Below are 21,556 nucleotides of genomic sequence, written 5' to 3' on the forward strand. Positions count from 1 at the left end.
GCTCTAATGCAATCAGTACAAACCTGCAGCAAGCTGAGATATTTCACAGACCGCAGCTAATGAAAACAAATCAAATCCTACCTTTTAATTTTTCTTTGTTTTTAAAAGTGCATGCCAACAACCTGCGTCTTCACACCAATTCAAACAGCCTGACACCTGAACAATCACATCACTAAACCTTCTAAAAACATCAAGTGAGGTTGTGGCTGTTTATTTTAGCTGCACGAGTGTAAAGCGATCGCTCTGAAAAATCACCGCTCTGAGTTTATGCACCTGTGGAGCATCAAGGTTGAATTCAAGGGAAATTGGCTGAGAGTGTGTGAGTCAAGAGGAGAGAGTCCTCAAGAGGAGAGAGAGAGAGAGAGAGAGAAAGAAAGAGAGAAAGAGAGAAAGGAATCGGCAAGGACGGACAGCAGTGAAGCATTAGAGTGAAGTGGAGGTGGGACTGTTCTTATTGAATGTTTGTGTGAAGCCAATCATAGCTGAGGACTTGTTATGGTCTCAGAGGTCAAAAGTGGCCTCTTAGATTTGTGACACAGAGAATAGAAACTATGGAAATTTCAGCCTCATTCAGCATTATGTGTCATATTGTCATCATGTTTCTCTTTTATTAGATCTAACCATGTTGTACTACTAAAAAAATGACGTTAAATCAATATTCTCAATCAATTTGCAAAGATCCAACAAAGCATATTTTCTCCCTTTTCTCAGACACTGTAGGTATTGCAGATAAAATTGCAAAAATCAGACCTAACTGTGAGAAATTTGGAACAAATAGACCACATTGTATGTTGCTAGGTAGCACTAGAGCACGATAAGAACATATGTTTCTTTGATCATTGATTTCATGTTTCACAGTAAATGGACTCTTGCTATAAAAATGCTATAAAACAAATTACATGCTGGACTGAACGAGCAAGTATTCACTTACACTGAGTTCAGTCATAAAATGAGATCATTTTTCATTCTGTGTTAGATTTTAATACTGATTAATTAACTTATGATTTGTTTAGTCTGTGATTCACTATGTTGAATTGGGTGACTATGATCTAAGCAGAGGTTTGAGTTAAGCTACTTTGAGGGCTAAAACTAATGATTACTTTCATTATCAATAATTAATGATGTGATGATTCATTGATTAATAGCTTTGTCCATAAAATGTCAGAAGATAGTAAAACATGCAGCCTGGGGTGACGTCTTCAGATGTCTTGATATTCAGCTCATTATAAAACCTTTCATACAAAAAATGTGCTTTACAACAAAATAAATGACATGAACCACGTGCTTCACATTAAAAAAAGACATAAAAATGAACATAAACACTCACTGTGGGTCTTATCATGATAATAATAATACGAATTGTATTTACTGTTTGTTTGTTTTTTTCATTTAAAAGCTATGGGCCATATGTTAACCTGAGTGACAGTTCAGATTTAATATTTTATTATTTATTTATCACTGGGAGTGTAAAACTGTTTTTTTTTCAAACAAAAAAGTTTAAATTAGAATATAAACCTTTCCTAAAGCTAATCTTTTGTTTAGATTTGAGATCTTTTGTTCTGATAATTCACACATTTATCTTCATTTTTGCTGGTACAACCCAAACTTTTAGTATCTGATAGAAAGTTTTACTTCTGTGACGCATCATGCACACACACACACACACACACACACACACACACACACACACACACACACACACACACAGTGTCCTTGTGACGTGATCAGTTCTGCAGTGGTAACTCTCCTGCTAACCATCTTTCCTGTCTCTCAACACTGCGTCCAATCACACAAACCCAAAATGATCTAAAAATAACCTTACAAAAAAAATAAAAAATCTTCCGGTCACTTTAATCCCCTGAGCGTGTTCAATCAAGAGAGCTGCTGGAAGGCAGAGAGTTGCAATCAGGGTGTGTTTGCATGCAACCTTGGCGGTAGAAAAATACAGTGTTACTGTGACTGATGGATGAAAAGAAAAAAGTAAAGTCTCTGTGGTTTCGCCTCACCTGACGGCTCTAATGACACACTTGACGGAGGGCAGCAAGTCCTCCACCGAGATATCGCAGTGGCAGCCCTTCTCATCAAAACCATCCTCCCCTGCCATGTTGGAGTCTGCTGTTTGGGAGAGAGGACACAGAACAGGAGGACTAGTGAGACTGTGTTTGTTGATCACTGATGACTTTTTACATGAATGCCAAAAAACAGATTACTATGAAGCAGGAACGTCTAACTGCAGTACTTCTCTTAAATAGCAGTTACTAATCAGATTCCCTCTACCTGCCTCCAAAAACGCATCTAATTTTTTCTTTTATTATCATTGTTTCACTTGCAATTCACAACTATGGCAACGTTTTTCTATTGCTACTAATTACTGCTAATAGGATCCTTCATGTCACTTTCTAATGCTCTGTTATGTGATGCTCAATAAATAATAATTTATCATTTTGGCCTCTTGGGGGCAGTGCAACAAACTAGAAATCCAGCACTGACATAACACCATCATGTTTTTGTCCTGATGGAAAACATGTTAGCAAACAGCTTCCTATTTACACATCCAGCACACATCCAGAGTAGCATCAGCATTTATAGTTGTGATGCGTTTGTGGTCCAGCTGATGACTGAGAGCCCAATAGTTAGCTTTGTTTGAGTACAAAACAGTTCCTCTCTGGATTTCAGCTGCTGAATGCTCCACTATGTTCACCAGTTAGTTGCTGACTTTCTGCTTTCTTCTCCCTTTCCTCTTTCTTTCTCCTTTGTTCCTCCTTTCTCTCTCTCTCACTATCTCAACCCAAACTGGTCAAGGCAGATGGTCGGCCACCTAGAGTTCGGTTCTGCTTGAGGTTTCTTCCCGTTGTCGCCAAGTGCTCCTCATGTGGGAATGTTGGGTCTCTTTGAATTAAATTAATGAGTACGGTCTAAATCTGCTCTATGTGTAAAGTGTCTAAAGTGAGATAACTTTTGCTGTAATTTGGCGCTATATAAATAAAGATTGATTGATTGAAAGAGGCTAAAATGCTCCGTAGAACTCTGGAGAACTGCAGAGTTAAAGTAGAGTTCTCTATTGGTTCATTATTACCCTTTTCATACTACACATAGTTATTTGAACCACTGTTACTATACATATATGTTTAAGTGCAGCTTTAAGAAACCTGAGTAAGGGTGTTGGCCTCTTTTTTTAACAGCAAAAACCCCCCACATATTTTGGATTTACATGGATCTCCCTCAAAGTCTGATGATACTGTGATACTGTGGACTAAATCACAGAGAGAGAGAGAGAGAGAGAGAGAGAGAGAGAGAGAGAGAGAGAGAGAGAGAGAGAGAGAGAGATTGTGTTTTAAGCTGCTGTCTTGAATAGAAGCAGTAGACTAGCAGTAAAAAAAAAAAAGAAAAGAAAAGAAAACAAACAGGCTTCTGATGCACCTGCAATCTAGCTCTGTTTATGGGCCTCTTGAGTTTGAGAAGAATGCTCTTGATAAGATTGTGAAGGTGGCAAGTAAGATAGTGGGAGTCCAATTCATTAGTTTGAATCACATATTCAACAAGCAGGTGCTTCATTCATCTCAGTGCTTCTCTTAGCTCAGAGTACAAGCTGTTACTATCTGGTCTACGTGTATGTGACCACAAAAACCAGGCACCAAAATCCCCCCATCAGTGTCTCCATTTGAGCCTTGAATGCTGCTGGAGGGTGGAAGTAACTGCTGCTGTTGTTGATTAGTCCGCTACTCTGTGGTGGTGATGCAGCGGTAGAGACTGTGACAGTTATTAAATATTGAGGGGCAGTACTTAATATTTAAAGTGGTGATTTGCATGGAATGCTGAGTTCTTGGGGCGTTACGGTGGATACTTGCTTTTTTATATAAACTGTTGTAAGTTTTTGTGGTATATTGTATTTTTTTCTATATTTCTGCTTTGTGTTTTTGTTCCTCCTGCAGCACAAACTGCCCACTGGGGCCCTTGAGACTGTGGAGGCAAGCTTTTTGTTCTGCTTAACCAAATATTACAAATGGCCTTGGATTGGCTTTGCTTAGTGTATCAGAGCACAGCATGTAGAAACTACATGTGCTGTAGTGTGTGTATCTGTGAGTGTGTGATACACTCAGTCAAATCTACTGATTATTAAGCTAGAGAGTAGGATAGGATGTGCGGATGTTATGATTTGCTCCCTTTAACAGTGAGAGTCTTTTAGAAATATCTTCTTTTTTCACATTAAGAATGACTTGTGATTGAGCCACAATTGAAAAGAGAAGCTCCCCATCATCTAACATCTCATTTAGCCAGCATGTCAGTGACAGTGAATGATCAGACGGAGCGCGGCTAACCAGCCAACCAGTCTGGTTTTGGCTTGCTTGGTTACTGAATCTGCTCCACCAGCAGGCCTCAGGCAGCTGGCCGGCTCTGACACCCCATATGGCCGCTGGAGCTCACCACTCCCACCTTCCATCGATCCATCAGTCCACCCACAAACATCATTTGGCCGTTTAACCAGGAGGGCTTGCCAGGCCGGCACTGCGAGGCCAAAAGCAAGGAAGTGCAAAAGGCCATTAACATTCCTCCACTCGGCTGCCCGTATTAGTGGGGAAAAACCAGCTCTGGTGGGTTGGACAGTCAGCCAATAAGTCTCAATTAGTCTCATGTAGTGAAACTGGAGGATTCAGTTATCTCATGCTTGGACATTTTGGGACTTTAGACGTATTTGTTTTTGCAGAGGGGTTAGATGGGAATATTAATAACACGCTCATGTTCCTAACCATGAGACACATGCATACAATCTTTGCCTTTCACTCACCGTCAGTAGTGGAGCGGGACTGGCTCTTAAGTCGGAGTGAGGGTCTGAAGCGTGTGCGGTCATTAAAGCTCCAGCTCTTCTGCACCTTGGTGGGGCTGGTGCCGTCTGTACCGGCGTCGGCCACCGGAGACCGCCGGTCGTTCACCGAGGACGTCTGCCTGTTCTTGATGCTCTGACCTCGGGGGCTCGCCATCCTCACCCGGTCCTTAAAGCTCAACTTCTGGCTGTGGAGTGAAATGGGGATGAAAAGAGGATCAAGAGGGGGAGTGAGAGTGTGGAGAGGTGGAATGACAGACAGATAAAGATATGTTAATGATGTAAGTTTAAGGTCAACGGCTTATCAAAGACTCTTGGGCAAAATGCTCATTTAATGCGTCAGTCATCATCCAGAACTGTATGAAGTAATATCAAGGTGAAGGGTTGCAGGACAAAATGGAGAAAGACCAGCATGCATGGCAGCATTGCATCAGGTGCTTGACACTAAATGCATGCTCAGGTTATTATGATGCTTCAACTGTGTATTTGTGCCTCAATGTGCATCATGATGTTACTATCAGACAATCCTGCTCATGTCACATTCTTGTATTATACGGTTACATCACACTATTGCTTAACCTATGTCGAATCATCATTTGAAGCTATAATTACAACAGCTCACTCCAAATGATTGTGTAATGTGCTCAAATGATTGTGTAAGTTGAGGTTATGGAGGAAAATGAATTATTATTACATTTGAACAGAGTGATGAAATGCAGAGGAAGGGTGAAGATAATGACTGCATGCAAAGTGGGTGCCCAGGCAACAGGCACAGCTCAATGAAAAGGTATTGCATGTGTAACTTTACTTTAATGAATGAGTGTAGGTATATTATTTGACAACTGATGAAAACACCAAAACCAAATACTGTATGTGGTTACCCAGCCTGTGGAACTCCTCAAGCCCATTTGCTCAACAGATATACATATATTTTTTTAAAAGACTAAATGATTTCCCAAAACAGCTGAGCACCGTAGTTTTTAGTAAATGTTACTTAAACAGGAGTAGAGATTGTATTTGTCGAGGACTATTTTCAGATGCGGATAAATACAAATTTGCTGCTCGTGAGTATTTTTGGGTAGTTTGTGGGATGGGCTCAAAATAAATGACAGTGCTCATGTTATTGGTAATGAGGAAACATGTCACCCAATTAATAGTTCTGTCACGATAACTACTTTTGTTGGACGATATATTGTCTCAGAAATAATAATCGCGATAAATGATATTATTGTCATTTGAAGATCATTTAATAATGATAATATAACAGCATAATAATGCACGGGGGGCGGGAGGGGGGGGATCGGAGAGTGGGCACTACACTTCTGTAAAAACACAGACTGACATTATGGGTCAGGACAGAGTTATTTACCTTTAATTCCATATAAGCAGCACCGTTCGCTTCTGCAGTCTGCACTCAGGACGTACACAGTGAGGAATGGAGGACACTACTTGCTTAGCCAATGTGACATGAATAGCCTCTTAGCTGCTAATGTGAAGTGTGGCAATATTGAGCTAAAAATGATCGAGGTCATGTCCATGTATCATATGATAAGTCCATATATAGATACAGTATGAGGATGTTGATAATTATGTTATTGTACGATAAGTCGATAATTATTGTGACAGGCTTACATATTGCAGCAGTGTGACTCACTCATGTTTTTTTTAATAGTTTTTGAACAGCAATGGAGCTCTATGATAGAGGAATGTGATATAGTATAAGGCTTTGGCTTCACAGACAATACCTGTTAAGAGGATTAATTCATTGATAGATTTGGTCTTTTCATGGGCTTTAAAGTAGCTGTGAATATGCTGTAGAGCCATGTGTGACTGGCAGTGACAAGTCATATGGAAAATGGAGTGTAATGTGTAGATTAGATGTAACACAAGCAGCTGTGTGAAGAAAAATATTAAAATGGCGTACAACACAAAATAATTTGTATCTCTCTAGTCAGAAAAAAGCTCAGAGAAGTTAATTATTGCACAGGATCTGCAACTGAAACCTGACAACCATTCTGAGAGCAGACGTAGTTTAAAAAAAAAAAATCACAACAGGCAGAAGTAGCGCATTGCTCAGGCAAAGATCACACAAAAGGCAGATAGTGTATTACTATAAATGCAACTGATGCCCCCCTGCCAGTTTTAATAACGCTGCCTCGTCTTGAGGCTGCAGCCTCCTACAGATACCCATGCACCAGGAATTAGTCAGCATTCTCAAAGAAAGAAAACATCATGTAACGGGAGCATAAACGCTATGTACCTATGTTTCCGAGTGGTACACCTCCTCAGTAGCTTCTGTTTATTACTATGATTTTTACTAAAAAAACCAAGGAGAGATAGACATACGGTGATGTGTTACATGATGCAGAAACAGAGGAGAGAAAATATTTACCTCTGAATGTTTTGTGGATGAAAAAGTGCACTTTAAAAAAAAAAACTCTTATTACCGGTTTCTTGTTCTATGTTGGATCAAGTCAACCTGAATGAGTGCCAGTTAAATGCCTCACATGGATATGCAACAATCCTTTGTTAGACTGCATGTATAAAGGGAATGAAGTATAAAGTAATACAGAGTTACTGCTGGCGCTTCATTCTGTCGACCACTGACATTTAGAGGCAGCAGAACGGAGGCAATTGAGCTTAGTAGAGGAAAATGAACATCTACAGCACCATTTGAAAAAGGCTGCAATTTGGTGACTCAGGCACTTCATGTCGATATCCCTCATTTAACTATGTGAATTCAGCTGGGCCATGGCAACAAGTGCTTGAGTCACCAGAGTGAGGCCGCTAACATTTAGACAGACACTTGTGGGTTCACTGAGGGTATTAAGATAGATAGAAGTAGATGGAGCTGTGTTTTATCACTATGCTCCTGTGATATAGTGCTTTAGAAGAATTAACAAATCTAGCTTATAAATAAAGTAAGGCAGCTCCAGTCGCATTGTATGCTGTGGTTGTTAATCTCCTCTCCAGCTCTGCGGTGGAAAGGTGTAAATAGTCGATTTGGGGGTATGTGGAAGAAAAAAAAAAAAGGAACATAGGTGGAGGCTGTAGCTCTACTCCCTTGTTCTCGAGACATGCAGGAGAGTGCGTGGGATGAATTCTTGTTCTTGACTGTGTGCAGGCGACTGCACAGACTGATCCTCAAAACATTTCTGCTTCATTTGGTTATCGATATTTCAAACGCTTGCAACGTGGTGCAGTTCATATATGACACGAAGCTGAGGGGGGGGGGAAACCGTACATCCGCTTTCAGGCTGCTCTGGTGTTTTGCAGAAAAAACATTTACTCAGGGTTTCATAACTGCCAACACAACGTATTACATCACTTAGCCCTCTCCCTGCCCTGCATGTTTTCCTCCCCAAATGAATCTAAAAATGCATTAGCTAAAATACATGCATCAGGAGCTGATAATATAAAGACAGACTCATACAACATATCATTTTTGATAAGAGTATAATAGGTACCTGAAGTACGGATGGTTAAAGATTGTGGGTATGCACATGTGTGAATGACTGTATTTAACCTTAAGTGTACCTCAGCATGAGCACGTATGTATGTTTTTTTGGAGAGGACAGCAAGTGATAAAAAAGAATGATAGACCAAAGCAAAATGAGCCATAGAGAGTGCTCGTGTAAAAGTTGCTATTAGAAGGTCAACATTTAATCACCCACAGCCTGAAATACTACTAATAGAACTAATTTACTAATAGCAGTTAAAATGACATGTTTTCAGTGACATTGCAGTTCACACAGAAGTGCAGCAACAGCAATTTAGATATAGATAGATATACTTTATTGATCCCAAGCTGGGAAATTACAGGTTTATAATGTTTGATATGTTCCCCAAAAGGGCTGGGTATTGTGAGACTACAAAACCTGAGTTTTAGTACAGTTTTTAGATGCTATATTACGTTAGCAATGAAAAAATGATGTGTAACGTGAAAGCGTTACTTGTAATGAACAATCTGTAGAAAATTATCGCCCAAACTCTGCATTTCCCCTCAGCTCTACAGAGTGTTTTAGTGTCTTTCAGATGTTTTTGCTTTACCACTGCTACACCATAGTAAGCTACAAAACAACAGACAAAGTTAGTGACTATCTAATGAGCGTAATTGTGTATCTAGCAGCTAAAGAGTCGGTCTTGTTGCACTGCCCCCAAGTGGCCAAAAATAACCAATTAATCCAAGTGTCTTATATATTAGATAAAAGAAGCCACAAAAAGATCTCAAATGTTAAATGTTCCTTTACAAAAGCAGCCTTAGAAAAACAACAGCTTATATAAAATGTTAAACAACGATAAAGTTGGGGGGGGGGGAATCAATTTAACTCAAGAAATGAATCTTTGGCGAATGTTTGGTAAGGAAGATCTTTTCTGTCACGTTCTGCTTTTAGTCCTCCTTTTGCTTCCGCTGTCCCTACACTGTGAGTATCTATATTTGCAGGTCTGACTTCACCATATCTTCTACCAACAACCTGCTGGATTTACTCCAACTTCAGCATCTACACACCAGGGGATTCTGTCCTATCTCCACTCATAATATGTCATAATGGTCCAATGCTCAATACAGATAGTCCAGATAGAGCTCACACTGATAGAGCCTAATTAGCAGAGTTTTTCTCTGTTGCTGATATCAATAAATCGTTTAGCCTTCTAGTTGATCTCTCCTTCTTGAACTATCTGACCAGAAAATAAGTAAACAAGATTCTGAACAGAAATGAGATTCCAATTTTTTTTTTAGACTGGTCAGTTTTGAGGTTTGATACCCAGCCTTACCTCTGAATTTATGGAGCTACAACATGATGGAAAACAGTGAATGTGCAGTCAAACAGCAGAGTCACAAACCTTGTGGTCGACTCTCCCTGTTCCTTCCTGGAGTTGACAGATGAGAAGAAGAAGAAAAAGTGACATTAGAAAGCATTCTTTCATAATAGTGTTCAACTAACAATCAACAATGTTGCTTCAAGGACCATACTAGTGCTTTTGCATGTTTTAGCCCGTTCACTAGTAATCACATATACTTTGAATTACAGCTAACCATTTTGGAAACCCATGCTACAGTGGTTTTGTAAAGTCATGGCAATTTTATATCAGCATTCCAGACCTCTATTGTTTTCTACTTGTTTTGAACAATATGGAAATCTACTGAAACCCGTTTAAGTTATGTAATTGAATCACTGTGAACATCTAGTTTTTAAAAAAAGAAAAAAAGAAAAGAGCCTATAGTCTGAATGTAAGAAATGGTTTGAAGTAAAAAAGCTAAAACCTGCATTATAAACACCTTGGTATGGTCCTCCAAGTCAGCATAGAATTATGCATCAAGGCCTTTGTCAGCAACTGTTTTTACAAATGCAGATTATTTGAAGGTAGCAATACATCAGTCAATAACAAGCACTCCATGGGAACTAGACCTTAACAAATAGCAGGCGCACTACAAGACATGCAGGTCAATGTAGTACAGTCCAGGCAAACTAAGGAAGCACTTGCAACAAGAGAGGATAGTGAAAATTGGTTTACTGAATTACTTGTAAGGAGTGTCTTTGTAATCTATGGGTGTGTTTTAGACATTATGACTATGTTATGTTCATGATGACTTTATAACTGTACACAATATGCCTGACAGATGGCTTTACAAATATTTCCAGGCTCTTAAGATATGTTTTCAGCCAATATCTTTGTGAGATGTGCAAGTACACCGGGCGTAGGAAACTAAACAAAATGAGGAGCTTATGACAAGATCGAGAAAGGAAGTGTACAAATTGCAAAAAATAATGGTTGGAAAATGTCCAATATTCCACAGAGAGCAGAATTAGCAATCTGGTCAAAGCTAAGGGAGGTATAAGGGTGTGGTATTACACCACATAAATAATACATCATTGATTAGTGCTTTGGATAGAAAATACATTTTATTGCATACATTGTTTATACTTGTAATATTTCAGAGGGAAAACAAACGGGTGTGAAGAGTCTGTTTTCATGATCCCCTGCAGCTGACTTATAATATTCATTTAAGCAGCTGTTGATGACAGATGCCACTAAGGCCACAAATTATGGGCCATAATTACAGGATAGTGGAGCATTGAATTGCCCTAATTGCTAGTGAGGCACACAGTGATTTTAAATGTTTGTCTTTGATGCGCTAAAAAAGTAGTGTAACAGGTTAGCGCAAGTGTCAATTTACACACATAACGACATAAAGTGAAAACATATAGTTAAAAAGGTGGAGTTAAGTTAATCTTCTCAGTGAAATCACTGCGCAATGTAAATGACTCAGCAATATCTATCTTAAATTTGCTAACATTAGCTAACATGAGCTATTAGCTACTAGTCAGAACAGACAAAGTAATGCTAGTTAAACAAAAAGTAAGAGTGTGCTTTGCTCATGAATTCAACTTTTCATTTGTAAGAAGAAGGATGTTATATAGTCTTGCTTCAAATTCTGTTATAACACATAATTATGAGTAATGTTTTTAACCTTCTAAACTGTACTTATCTAGCATAGCAAAAAAAAAGTTATCCTTACATGTGTGGGAGTGTTTTAGTCTGTGCTGCCAGTTGATTACACAGGTGATTTCTCACTACCTGCAAGAGCTCATTTTAGTGCTCTTGGTGTGAATTATTGTCTGTGCTAGCTGAATTATGTGTTATGTTAGCTAGCAAGAGCCGACAGAGGTGTAATTAAAACAATTTTGGAAATGTGGGGATGAGTGCCACATACAAATTTATCTCTGAACAGTAATTGTACTGCTTTATAGTAAGTTGCTGTGTGTATAAATTATGAAAATGAGTTTTCTACCCCCCTGCTGTGTGCAGATCCTTGAATGTATGTAAATGGGAAACCCTTTATTTGCACTGTATCTGCATGTATGGATATGCTAGCTGCTAAAGCTGCTACGTCTAAACTACTGTACTGAAGGCATCAGCGCCTAGTAGAAGAGCAATTTAAGGAGAATGAAGTGCTGCAAATTCGAAATAGCCTAAGTGACTCATTGAGGCCACAATTGCTGTCATAAATAGATGCATTACGGAGAGCAAATGCAAAAAATTGCTGCCTCAGTCTCTCAAAGTGACAGCAGTGAAAATCCCTGGCTCATTGAGCACTCAACTGGCTCTGGTCAAACACAGAGCCTCAACTCAGTATGAAAGCTGTGGAGAAATGAAATGTTCATTTATATAACTACAGTGAAATTTAAGGGTTGCTGAGAGATGTCTTAGAAGTCAGCGTTTTTTTGTTAATTCTCAAGCAAGTTGAGTTCTACAGAGCCTGGAAATGTTGTCTTTTTGATGGCTGTGAATCATTTTCTTATGAGAAAAAATTCATTTAAAAGAAATCAATGCATTTATATGTTCAATAAAAGAACAAAGCAGATACATTAAACAGAAAGACAGAGCACAAAAAGTTGAAAATGGCTGCATATATTTTTGTGAAAAATTATATGAACTTAAAATGTACAGGAGAGTGGCACAGACACCAAATACAGACACCAGCTGCTATAGTTGTACCTACTTTGTAGGGCTGCAGGTATGCAACGCCTTCAAGTGAGGCTTCCAGGTAGCAATGGAAACCGAGTTCTCATCAGCCGCATAACTACGCCAAACACACTGCATGCAGAATACACAAAACCAAGAAGAAGAAAAAAGTAGAGGAGACAAAAAAAAGGAGATAAATGGAAAGAAAATAAAAACCAGGCCAAAGAGGAAGAAAAAGTAGGAGAGAGAAGATGAGGAGGATAGAAAAGAAAACAAATTTAAAAAGCTGATTAGTGAAAACTAAAAAAACAGGTGTTTCACACGTCTGTGGTTGGAGCGGAGGTCAGGCATGGATACATGCCTGTGGGAAGGCAGGAGGCTCTCATAGTGCCGCCACGTGGCGTCCAGGTAGGGCTTGGTGCTGTCGATGGAGTAATAACGCCACGCAGCCTGGTACAACATGGGGATGGAAAGGATGAAGAGGAGGTGGAGGTGGAGGTGGAGGTGGAGGCGGAGGCGGAGAGGAGACAGCAGTCAAGAAAGGGGGGAGTGGGAACATTAGATGGGAGAGAAAAGGTGGGAGGGGGAAATGCCATAGAGGATGAAAGTGGAGAAGCACGTGGGAGGAAAGCAGGTGAGCGAGCAGAGGATGAAAAGGAAGCGTATGGAGAAATATAAGGAGAGGACAACGTGAGGTTACCGCCGCTAACAATTCAGAATGAAAAACGAGGCATGTGTGAAGATCAGGCTGGGAGAAAAGAAAATGTGTGAAGCAGACTGGGGGGTGGGGGTGGCAAGAATGGGTTTGCCTAAGTGATGTTTCTGGGCTTTAAACACAATCTGGAAGAGGCAAAAAACTCCCACTGATCAGAGAGCTTACTGCAAAGTGTCAGATGAGGGGGCACAGGGCTGGACAGAGTGAAACTACATGCTATGCGCTTTTTATTGGGTAGTTTCAGGGTTTTTGGAGAATCCACGGAGGAAAAAGAGAAACTGGAGAATGATACAATTATTTAGGGATTTCAATCACATTTTGTATTATGCAGGCATCCAGTTCACTTAGACACTGTGGTGTATTGTTTTGAATGATAGAAACAAACATTTTATATTGAAATTGAAATACAGGACATTTACCTGGATGAGGTAGGCGGCTGGGTTTCTCCTTTTCTCAAAGTGCTTCTGTCTGTGCTGCTCCTGGACCTTCAGGGCAAATCCTGAGCCCAGAATACCCTGGTGTGATATTAATGAGAATTAATACTGGATGTTTTTATATGCAGATGCACAAGTATCTATTAATCATCGGGCACTGTAACATGATTGAGACAGAAACAACATGTGATATGTTCATTTTTTTTTTGTCAGAACACAAATACATGTATTTCCTGTCAGCCTTTCTCTGTGGCACTGCTATGATTACTGATTGACAGAGTAGCATGAAATTCTCAGCAGGAATGTGTATTATTCAAAATGATACACTAAAATCACACTTCTGCTGTCCTGCTGTGTAAATGCCTAATTCAGAAATATCACTGATAAATAATATACCTGCTCTCTGAACATCAAAGAAAAAGTACTGACTTTGGACTTTGGAAGGAAGGGTCTGGACTTACTGCTGGCAAGGCAAAGAACGAAATGCCCAGGAGGGCGAACCCTGCAGACAGCATTCGTCCTGTCCACGTCTTTGGTGTCTTGTCACCATAACCGATGGTAGTCAGGGTGATCTGTGAAAAAACATAATTATTAACTCCTGACTAATGCCTGTATTAAAGCTTTGGAATTTGAAAGAAAATGAAAGAAATGCCTGTCTTGTGTGAAAAAGCAGAGTCGATAAGAGACTTTAACTGTCAGTATTTCTGTGAATAGTAAGACTGATTCATGATTGTTCTCAAAAACCCGATATTTATTCTTATCTGACTAGTTTAAAATGTCTTTTGCTGTGCGGAGCTGTTTTGTATTTGCATGTTTTTACTTTTGCAATGCTGCTTGATTTTTTCGCCGCATTGAGGAATGATTTGAAATGAAGCCTTCAGGCGGTGCAATCACATCTGAGTGATTAGACCTGTGTGGAGGCTTTACTGGAGTGACTCTGTATGGCCTTGGTTCTAAGTACACTGATGAAAGCCCGTGGCTGAAATGTTTATTCTGCCTCGCTAAAACATCACAGTGTGTGCGTTCTTGTTGTCCTTTATGTGTGCGGACCTACTTCAGCCTATCAGGATGATCTGTGAAGCCACAATGAGAAGCCATTTTGATAATATTACACCTTTGCCTGTTTGCATTGAACAAAAGACAAAACGTCCTGTGTGAATGAATTTTATAGGTGCGCTAGTCAGCAAACACGCCTGCCAAAACTGTCCCTTGAGCAACAAAAAAAGTTGAATTGAATTGATGAAAGAAGAAGCCAATTAATGATATTTTAATAAAAGAAGAAAGGGATTTAATTGTGATAATGATTTGTAGTGATGGTACACATTAAAATATGACCACTGAATAGAGCCTTTCACATGTGTTTAGCAAAAGACTGAAATTTGCATTCAATGCTATTGTTCACAATTTAATGACAGGAGCAAATAAAGCTGGCTGTGAAAAAGAACTGGCACTGCTTGAAAAACTCCTCGCTGGCTTTCAGTACTCTGTCTGATCATCTGTCTGACTATTTATCTACCTATTCATCTATCTAATCACCTCCCTGCTTTGGCAGACTTTTCACTCTGGATTACCTTTCATTCAGGCTCTGATTGCCAAGCACGACAAAGGCAGCTGAAGCCATTCGGTACCATTATGAGTTTCGGAGCCAATATGAAAATGGTTGTTAATGGAGTTGCGCGGGACTAATGTTTATGGAGGAGCTGTCAAAGCTCAGAAGCAACAACACATTGAATAGGAGAAAATGTTGGCACGGACACCATTTGTCAGTGTCCACTGTGGGACACATTGAAGTGAAGAGATAACTATATCAAGCGGAGATGTGTGTGGGATGTCTGCTACAAAGGGATGTAACTCTGTGTTGTCCAGTTGCCCAAGAAACTTGTAAAAAAAAAAAAATTGAATTCAACCCTCCTGTTGTACTTGGGTCAATTTTGACCCAGAAGGACAAAATTGAGGGAATGAAAATGTGTCCGTCAGCTGTAAAAAACATATTTCCATTATGAGATTTTACAGAACAGTGTTAGGCAGAGTGATGGATATTCCTTGAAACTCACCGTGCCCCACCACAAGGCATCAGCGTAGGTGGCGAACTCCTTGTTGAACTTGTTCTCCACGAGGTACACGAGAAATGAAGAGAAGATGAGAACCAAGAAGCCGATGTACCAGGCAGTCACCAGTTCCTGCAGGCAGAGGTCAAAACATGGCATTCAGAGAGTAATCATGGAGGGGAAAAAAGAGGATTTTGATAACGCACACCCACTTTGGCATATGAAAATACAATATAGATCAACCTTTAATCGGCTTTTCTGTGAACATTGGGAACAAAAGTTTCAACGAAATAGAATGAGCGGGTGATAAAAAGTGAAAGTTATGACCTTTTATTGAATCTGTGTTTTACAGTAAATCCGCTTCAACTCAAATTATTTTCTAACACGAAGGTAAAATCCTTTTACTTTTAGAGCAGGCTGAGAGCTTTCTAAATACAGTATTTGAGATGGATGGATAGTTGGATATTTTAATTCAGGAAATCAGTTTGCAGCACAATCACAAGGCATTACATCACACCATCAATCACCAATACTCATACTCACACCTTGCTAAAATTAGGTGGAAAGGTGGTGGGAAAAAAGAGAAAAAGGAAAGAACAATAGAATCCAGACCAGCTGGACATCCTTCGTGATAAGGAAGGATTAGGTGCTGGTTCAGTACCGGTTTAAAAACTTAATTGCTTCCGAAAACTTGGATCTGTTTTTAGTGACTAGAGGGGGGCAAACATAATCACTAAACAGTTTACTGGCTGTTGTTACAGTCTTTTTTTCTGTGCCTCAGTAGCGTTGCCAAACCAGCAGATGATGCAGAAGGTTACAACACTGTCGATAAAAGCACAGTACAGCATTTGGAGCATTTTGTTGTGGATATTAAAACATAGCAATTGATTGATAAAGTACATTCTTTGTTGTGTTTTAGTACCACAGCACTTATTTAAAAAGGACCATTCCACTGATTTTCAACCTTATCTAAAGTTATCCAAATTAACGATATTGTGTGAAAATGCCTTCAGTTGTTCTCGGTGTTGTTCTTCCAGCACTGTCATACAGTGGAGTAGTTGGAGGTCAGGAAGAACGACACGCTATTTCAGCATGGATTTGTAGCCAAGGGGCATGCTCCAGATGCCGCACAAAACAAAATTTCCTTGTTCTCTTTGTTTAGAAGATGTTATGAACGAGGATATATTTTACAGTGTTTGGCTGAGTCAGATATTCAGTCGTACTTATTTGATCCAGAGTGTACGACTGCAGTGGAGAATGGCTCGAGGCTGCAGCTGTGAGTTTTGGAAGGATTTCGGGCTAATGTGTCTTGGTACATTTAGGTACTGCTCCAAGGGCAGGAAAACTAACCTCTCTTCTCAGTCAGTGTACTCCAACAAACACTGAGGAATTTATTTCTTTAATTGACTACTTCTTACGTCATATTGATTGGACATCCACATAACACATGACGAAACTTCCCTATAAGCTTATGGTCAAGCATAATGCCAGGATACTGGCAATTTGTAACAGATTGTATTGGCTTCCCATTGATAAATGTAGGGTCACAGGATTGCATGGACATTTCCTTTGTTGAAGTGACGTTTAGAAGGTTTGACTTCTCACTAAAAATGAAGGAAGTAGTAGTAATAGTAGTAGAACTGACCCCTGTTGGCCTCCCCATCATATAGGATATATGTACTTGATATAATTCCTATAAGGGAAAGCGCTAGTGCAAGAGTTGGTGTATAAAAGATGATAAAACACATCCCTGGGAGGATGAGTGACGTGTCTACTCTGACCTGCTGCATTCTACAAGTGATACTTCAAGTGAAGCCAATATATCTGCTGAAATACTGGGTTGAATAGTGTTAAAAGCAGATTAAAACTCCTTGGTTTCTCATTGTTAGTGCACAATAAGTGGTTGTGTCCTTGGGTAAAATAAGTATTCGCTGCAAACAGTCCGATCACACACCATAAAGCAAAATATAAATCCTTAATTGCTGCCTTACTGCCAAGTAAAAAATATCACATCCACAGAAACGACACGATAAAACACACAAATGTCAAATGTGAAATTCAGCGAGGAAGCCGCAGATGTGGTTTGGAGCAAGTGCAAAAGAGTGGGAACATATGTTATTATCAAGTGGAACTGAATTAATGCCATCTCCAGTGGGCTGACCAGTAATGGCAGCAAATGTAGATCTATGTTAATGTTAATGATCAACCTACCATTAAGATGATAGATGTTGTCAGGAAGAAATCCCATTTAAATGGAGCTCATAGAGTAGGTTGAGGCAAAAAGTCATTATTCTTAACCCTGTCCACAAATCACAGCTGATCTTCCTGACGTACAGTAAAGTTCTGCTACCCAGCCCGAACCCAACAGAGTATCAGATTTCTGGTTCGGGCCATTTGTTGTGTAAAGCTTTGAGCTTGGGCCAGAATCAGGCTTTGCTTTTTGTTTTGTTTTAAAAATATAATTTATGAAGAAAGTACAGTCTTTTGTGTGTTGTGTGTTGCCGGTAGACACACAATCTTCAGTGAGAGGACTGAAAGAGGTAGTGTGTTGCCAATATGGTGCATTAACTTGGAGAGCTAACAGTAAGTAATGGACGGAATAAAGAACAAAATATAGCTTCAGGTTTCAAATTCTTTTGTTTTATTAGTGTTATTAAGTTCATTTGTCAGGGCTCATGTACAAAAACATATATCTCATACAAAGAGAAGAGATGCTTTGTAGAAGATTTAGCGACTGGCTACTTTTTATCTGCAGTCTCTTTGCAGGAAAATACAGATCAGGTTCAGGTCTCAAACTGACCAGCAGGATTCAGCTGGGTCAGATCTTCAAAACACACATCCAGACGAGGTTTTGAACTCTAACCTGACTACCGAACTACACAGACTTGCAACATAACAGAGCTGACAATCTCCTGTCGAAGCTCAGCCGGTGGCCCATAAATCTGTTATTGCTACAGCTGTAGATGACATTAACCACCGGCCACTGACTGCCACTGCATTGAAAGCGGACAATGGACCTCAGTCTTCACCCATATGTCACCTATATGCTAAGTGTTCTTTCTGCTGCTCACTGCTAGTGGCGCCTACACAGACAGATACACTGTAATTTAAAAAGTGCACTGTTCTCTACCTCAGATTTGATCCATACTGTGTTCTTTTTAATGCAAAGTGTCAGTTCACCAGAAAAATAAATGTTTTTAGTGCTGTAAAAACTAGATATTAAATTATAATTGTATGGAGGTGGAGTATCTGCATAGCTAGATACTGTACTATCAGAGGCTGAGAATATGTATAAGATATGAGTCAGTTTTTGTTCTTTCAGGCTGGATGATAGTTGTTGTGGGTTATCATTTTTGCACTAGGTGAGAAACTACTATATTGGCTGAAAGGAGACAAGATAGACCTTATAAAACATATCCACACACACACACACACACACACACACACTCTTTTATCACATCCATTCCCTTTGAAACTGTAGCTTTGATAGAAGTTAAATAGAACAATGTGAGTAAAAAGCAGCTGATAGACTTGCGTGGGTTAATGGAGGTGGAGCACAGAGAGGGCTGATATAAGAAATTACATAAAAGAGATAAGAGAGTTTCAAAAGAAAGATATTTTTACCTACCTTTTACATACCTTCTATATTAAATTGTATAATATCTCATTGGACACTATTGTAAGACTGCCTTCATATAGTACATGAGTCTGACCAGGCAGTTCTTCACCACAGATACAAATTAATGACTCGTTTATTTTACTGTATTTAAATTTTCTAAACATTTTCATCATCTTTATTTTCTCTTGCGTGCATTGGTCTTTGTTTTTTTATTCTTTTAATGTGTTCTTTGTTTTTGTTCCTACATTAACCTGTATGAAAGCTGCTACATTTATAAAGTTTAATGTGTAGATTTTCATACTCTCATACTTCTTCAGTTCAATGTGGACATTCATTTCAGTGTACAGTAAAATACATTATATTCAAATGTTATTATGTACCATTCACACTTTCCAACATCATTAGCTTCAGTGAGGCGGGGTTGTAATAGTTTCTGGGGGTGCCTCATCAATTTAATGGGTTATGTTCACTATTTCATTACAATAACAATTTCAATACTCATGTAAAGATCTAATTATTGTGAGTGTAACCACATTATATCTACAGAATAAGAGCATCACACAGTCAGTACATTGAAACCCCTCCAGTGATGTTCTTTAGTAAGGAAAACTGTGTGTGTGTGTGTGTGTGTGTGTGTGTGTGTGTGTGTGTGTGTGTGTGTGTGTGTGTGTGTGTGTGTGTGTGTGTGTGTGTGTGTGTGTGTGTGTGTGTGTGTGTGTTGGTCATTAACCTTGCTGTGGGCGTAGACCACAGAGCCCAGAAGCTTCCAGGTGCCCCCTCTTCTGTCCATTCGCACCATGCGTAGGATCTGAAGGAAACGCAGGCTCCGGAGGACCGAAGTGGCAAAGATGTTGCCCTGGCTTCCTGCCGACACCACCGCCACAGACGCAATCAGCACTATGATGTCTGGAGGGCAGAGAGAAAACACACACACACACACAAGGGCTCAGCAAGAGAAAAGGACAAATCTGCAGTACAGATGTACAGTATATTTTATTATGACTCAACCACAGAAACAAAAATATATGAGCATCAGGTCCGTTAATATTTTACCTTTATTTGTTGGATTGTTAATGAATCTTTTTTTATTATTATTACATAAATAATAATGGAATTTTTGTATCACCCAAATACTGAGAAATAATGATGACAGCTAAGATAAAGTCATATAAATATGTTGCAAATGCTAATGGCCATGGGAAAAAAAATAAAATAGAATTACTTGTCAGAGGAGCAGAAAAAGTACAACCTTAAGGCAAGTATAACTTATTAATATTGATCTTAATTTGAAACTGGCCTCTTAAAACAGACAGTCCTTATGGCTCATCCAAGCCTTGGGGTCAGAATATAAGGGAACTGGCTTGATGTCTATCATGCTGCTGCAATAACAGCAACCCACTGCTGTCACCCCTCACTGTGGCAAATTATCCCAACAAAAGCTCCATATTACTGGAGATGACACAATCTGCCAAGGGCATCTTGTACAATAATGCACTGTGTACTCTTCTTATACATACACACACATTGTATGTATGTATGTATAAGGTGCCTGGCTATCACATAGATGTGCTGTGCAGACACATACAGGACAGTGGGCGGAGAAGTGATTGGCTGAGGCAGTTTTCCAGTAAGAGTTTTTTTTTTTTTTTTTTTTTTTTTACACACGTCTAATCATCATCAGGTTTTACTTTTCATTCTTTCTTTTCAACCATATCAATATATCTGCTGAAAATTGTGACAGCCAGAAACTTGAAAGTCAACAAACACAGTCACAGAAGGTCACACAGGCAGAGATATTCATACACACACACACAGAGATTTGACTCTATTCAGAGGAAGTTCACACAGAAACCGCACTGAGCAAATGAATAACATCAAACCCACAAAGAACACAGACAACTAAAGAAACAAGCTCCTATGACTCAAGAAATAACATTTTTCCTCCTCTTTCCCCCTTCGCTCCTCTCTCGAACAGATCTTCTATTTCAGTGACGCGCGATGTGAAACCCAACCCTTAAGTAGTGTTATTTAGTTCACTCTGTGCAAGAGCTTTTCCCTCATGTAAAAGCGTCGCCCCTCCACCCCCCCTAACCCTGCTCCTGTCCTTCCGCCGAACCCTATGTTTGAGAGAAAGTGCTGACCAAGGTGTGGCTGATGGCTCCTGCTTTAAAAACCATGGACCAGTTGACCCGTGGTGAGGGGGGGGGGAGTAGAGGGAAAAGGGGAAAAGTCAGCAGCAGCAACACCATGAAAAATACATTAATGACACCCAGGGGATGAGAGCCTCCAGGGTACCCGCAGAGCTGCAGTGGCTTCACTCGCTTTGAAGGTGCAGAGAGAAAAACTGTGAGAGGAAGCCAATGACAGACTGTGATGAATATATGTGTGTGTGAGATCGAGGTTTCATAAGTCAAAGGCTTTCCATGATTAGAAAACAAAAACACTTGA

General features: G+C 39.6%; 1 protein-coding gene across 1 annotated transcript in view; it reads right to left on the reverse strand.

The window, feature by feature from the left end:
* Window positions 1-21,556, reverse strand: part of kcnq5b (potassium voltage-gated channel, KQT-like subfamily, member 5b) — a 123,141-nt gene that overhangs the window by 5,741 nt on the left and 95,844 nt on the right. The window contains exons 4-11 of the mRNA XM_062428097.1: window positions 19,839-20,014; window positions 15,496-15,621; window positions 13,903-14,013; window positions 13,427-13,522; window positions 12,330-12,424; window positions 9,668-9,694; window positions 4,787-5,010; window positions 2,007-2,115 (exon numbers count right to left, since the gene is read on the reverse strand). Of these exons, the coding sequence (XP_062284081.1) occupies window positions 2,007-2,115; window positions 4,787-5,010; window positions 9,668-9,694; window positions 12,330-12,424; window positions 13,427-13,522; window positions 13,903-14,013; window positions 15,496-15,621; window positions 19,839-20,014 (964 nt within the window). The remainder of the gene's footprint in view (window positions 1-2,006; window positions 2,116-4,786; window positions 5,011-9,667; window positions 9,695-12,329; window positions 12,425-13,426; window positions 13,523-13,902; window positions 14,014-15,495; window positions 15,622-19,838; window positions 20,015-21,556) is intronic.

Source organism: Scomber scombrus, chromosome 2 (assembly GCF_963691925.1).
Source record: "Scomber scombrus chromosome 2, fScoSco1.1, whole genome shotgun sequence".
Lineage (NCBI taxonomy): Eukaryota > Metazoa > Chordata > Actinopteri > Scombriformes > Scombridae > Scomber > Scomber scombrus.